The sequence below is a fragment of the Carlito syrichta genome, unplaced genomic scaffold (assembly GCF_000164805.1).
Source record: "Carlito syrichta isolate Samal-C Ts95f unplaced genomic scaffold, Tarsius_syrichta-2.0.1 Scaffold314781, whole genome shotgun sequence".
Classification (NCBI taxonomy): Eukaryota; Metazoa; Chordata; class Mammalia; order Primates; family Tarsiidae; genus Carlito; species Carlito syrichta.
This window is the reverse complement of record NW_007258877.1, coordinates 376,786-379,801: the sequence shown is the minus strand read 5'-3', so window position 1 is coordinate 379,801 and position 3,016 is coordinate 376,786. Positions and strand designations below refer to the sequence as shown.

General features: G+C 44.6%; 1 protein-coding gene across 1 annotated transcript; it reads right to left on the bottom strand.

The window, feature by feature from the left end:
• Positions 1–685: 685 nt before the first annotated feature.
• On the bottom strand, positions 686–3,016 carry CTGF (connective tissue growth factor; the record flags this gene model as incomplete). The annotated part of the gene is made up of 3 exons (XM_008071891.1): positions 686–2,072; positions 2,466–2,677; positions 2,782–3,016. Coding segments are annotated over 3 exons (744 nt in total), but the record flags the coding sequence as incomplete, so codon positions are not given.

Genomic DNA, 3,016 nt, shown 5'->3' with positions numbered 1-3,016 from the left:
CCATTAGTTTTTAAGTCCAATAAAGCCAAAGACTTAGGTAAATGAAGAAATTACTTTTAAGACAAATTCTATTAAGAGTAGTAAATGGAAGATTTTCCTATCATCCCTTTTCTGTTTATGCCATTGACTATTGGTCACTGGATACCATGGCAACTGAAAACAGAATTATACAAAATAAGGCTTACTAAATAGCTCCATTTTAACATAGCTCTCACTTCATACTTTTCAGGTTAAAGATATTGAAATTCAGAAACAGACCTACAGTAAGGCGTAAAATTTTAAAAATGAAAGATTTTCCATGTGCAAAGCACATAAGACTAGTTTGTGATGTGAAGGGGTTGTAGATCAATGGCCTGAGAGGTACTAAATGTCAAGTGGAACAGCTGTGATACAAAAGAGGTGAGGAATACTCTAATGAGAATTGAAGTTAGAGTATTTATAAAGCACTGTGAGGCTAATAAGAATGCCTGTGTACTCAGCATGGTATGCACGCTTGCAAGTCAGTGACACCCGATTCACAGTGACGTTATGTTTATGCTGAAATTCTATGAATTAACCAATTCACTAGGATATATGATAAAAGGTATTTAGAAAATTGTTGGGGAATTATCTTAAGATAAACACAAACTTCCCATTTGTACTCAAGAAAACAGATAAATGTTTAGAAGAATAAATAACCAAGCCCTTTATAGAAAAAATATATACTTTATTTTCAACTAGAAAGGTGCAAACATGTAACTTTTGGTCACACTCTCAACAAATAAACTGTCCAAAAAACAGTCATAGTCATAGACAAATGCTTCCAGGTGAAAAACCTGATCTGTTGTATAGAGCCCCTCATTTTTTAAAATAAAGGCCATTTGTTCTTTAAAAGTGAGGTTATCACATTTCCTACCTAGAAATCAGACTTCCAAGGACACTGCTGACTCACCTTCGCAAACAATCTGTTTTGATGGACTGTTACTCTTAACTGAACAGAATTTCCAAAGTATCCATTTCATGCTTTGAATTATCATACAAGCTTTACATCTACCTATGGTGTTCAGAAATCGAGGCTAACATTGAAATATCAAAGCATTAAAAACAAAAACAAAAAGGCACAAACAACTTTAAATTAACTTAGATAACTGTACAAATATATATATACACACACACACACACACACACACACACACACAATATTTACAATATCAATAAAAAAAAAGCTGGCTTGTTACAGGCAAATTAACTTGCCACAAGCTGTCCAGTCTAATAGACAGGATTCTGATTCCTGAACAGTCATTCGAATCAGAACGTCAGAGCTGAATCTGCTATTCTCACTTAAAGAACAACTTGACTCGGCCTCATAATGGCTGGAGAACGCACATCCTAGCTGTCGCTGGAGCTACAAGCAGGCCAGCGAGCATGCTAAAATTTTTCTTCTCGATGCCACACAAAGCAGGCACAAAGCTGCTTTCAGAGGACAGCTGATGGCCATAGCCTTTCTGCTGGTGCCCTCCCACTTCTCCGAAAGTCACACCTTAGTATACATTCTGGTGCTGTGTGCTCATGTCGTTCCACTGTCAAATCTTAACTTTCTTCAAACCAGTGTCTGGGGTTGATAGGCTATTCGTTTGATGTGGCACACAATGCTTTAAACTGGGTGGGACTCTTTTTCCCCCAGTTAGAAAAACAGACTTAAATAACTGTGCTACTGAAATCATCTTTACATAAAAATGAGATGGGAATCAGTTCAAGTTCCAGTCTAATGAGTTAATGTCTCTCGCCCTCTGGCTTCACGCCATGTCTCCGTACATCTTCCTGTAGTACAGTGACTCAAAGATGTCATTGTCTCCGGGACAGTTGTAATGGCAGGCACAGGTCTTGATGAACATCATACTCTTTTTCATGACCTCGCCGTCGGGGCACTTGAACTCCACGGGCAGGGTGGTGGTTCTGTGGGGGGTGCAGCATCGCCCGTCGGTGCACACGCCACAGAACTTGGCCCGGTAGGTCTTCACACTGGTGCAGCCAGAAAGCTCAAACTTGACAGGCTTGGAGATTTTGGGGGTACGGATGCACTTTTTGCCCTTCTAAGGAAGACAAGGGAGAAGAGAGGGGGGGAAAAAAAATCAGTGACTCTACAAGGGGAGTGGCTTTCTTCAACCCTGTGCTCTAGTCTGCTGTTGTCTGACTTGTGTTTATATTTTGAGGAGAGGAAGTTTTGAGTCTCATTTGCCCGTTTTCCAAAAATAGACATGGCCTCTCTCGGAATGTCTTGAATTAACACTGTGGAGGATTCTGTAGTGGAAAATTGTTGGTTGCTAGTACACAATCTCTCATTCCAGCAAAACAGCTCGATGGTTAGATATTTTTGGCGATAACGAGCCTGTCCTAACAAGAGGGGCGAGAGGCCTAACTTGGGTGCGTGGGGGTGGCATCCGCTGTCATTCGGTGAAAACGAGTTCCAGGAGCAGAACACATACCTTAATGTTCTCTTCCAGGTCGGCTTCGCATGGCCGGACCATGCACAGGCGGCTCTGCTTCTCCAGCCTGCAGAAGGTGTTGTCATTGGTGACCCGGGTGGAGATGCCCATCCCACAGGTCTTGGAACAGGCGCTCCACTCTGTGGTCTGGACCAGACAGTTGGCTCGGATCATAGTTGGGTCTGGGCCAAACGTGTCTTCCAGTCGGTAGGCTGCGAAGGCAGAGAACACAAACACGAGGTAAAACGCCCAGTCGGGGCGACGCCCTCCCGGGGAGAGAATCGCGACACCGACTTGGAGAAAAGCCTCAACTCACCCGCCAGGGCAGGGCCCACCACGGTGTGGTCCTTGGGCGCGTCGCACACCCACTCCTCGCAACACTTCCCGGGCAGCTTGACCCTCCGGGGGAAGGGGCAGTCGGGGCTGGGCAGGCGGACGTCCATGCTGCACAGGGGCACGCAGCCCACCGCCCCGTCCAAGCAGGTGCACTGGTATTTACAGCTGCTCTGGAAGGACTCTCCGCTCCGGTGCACCGTCCCGCCGAAGACACA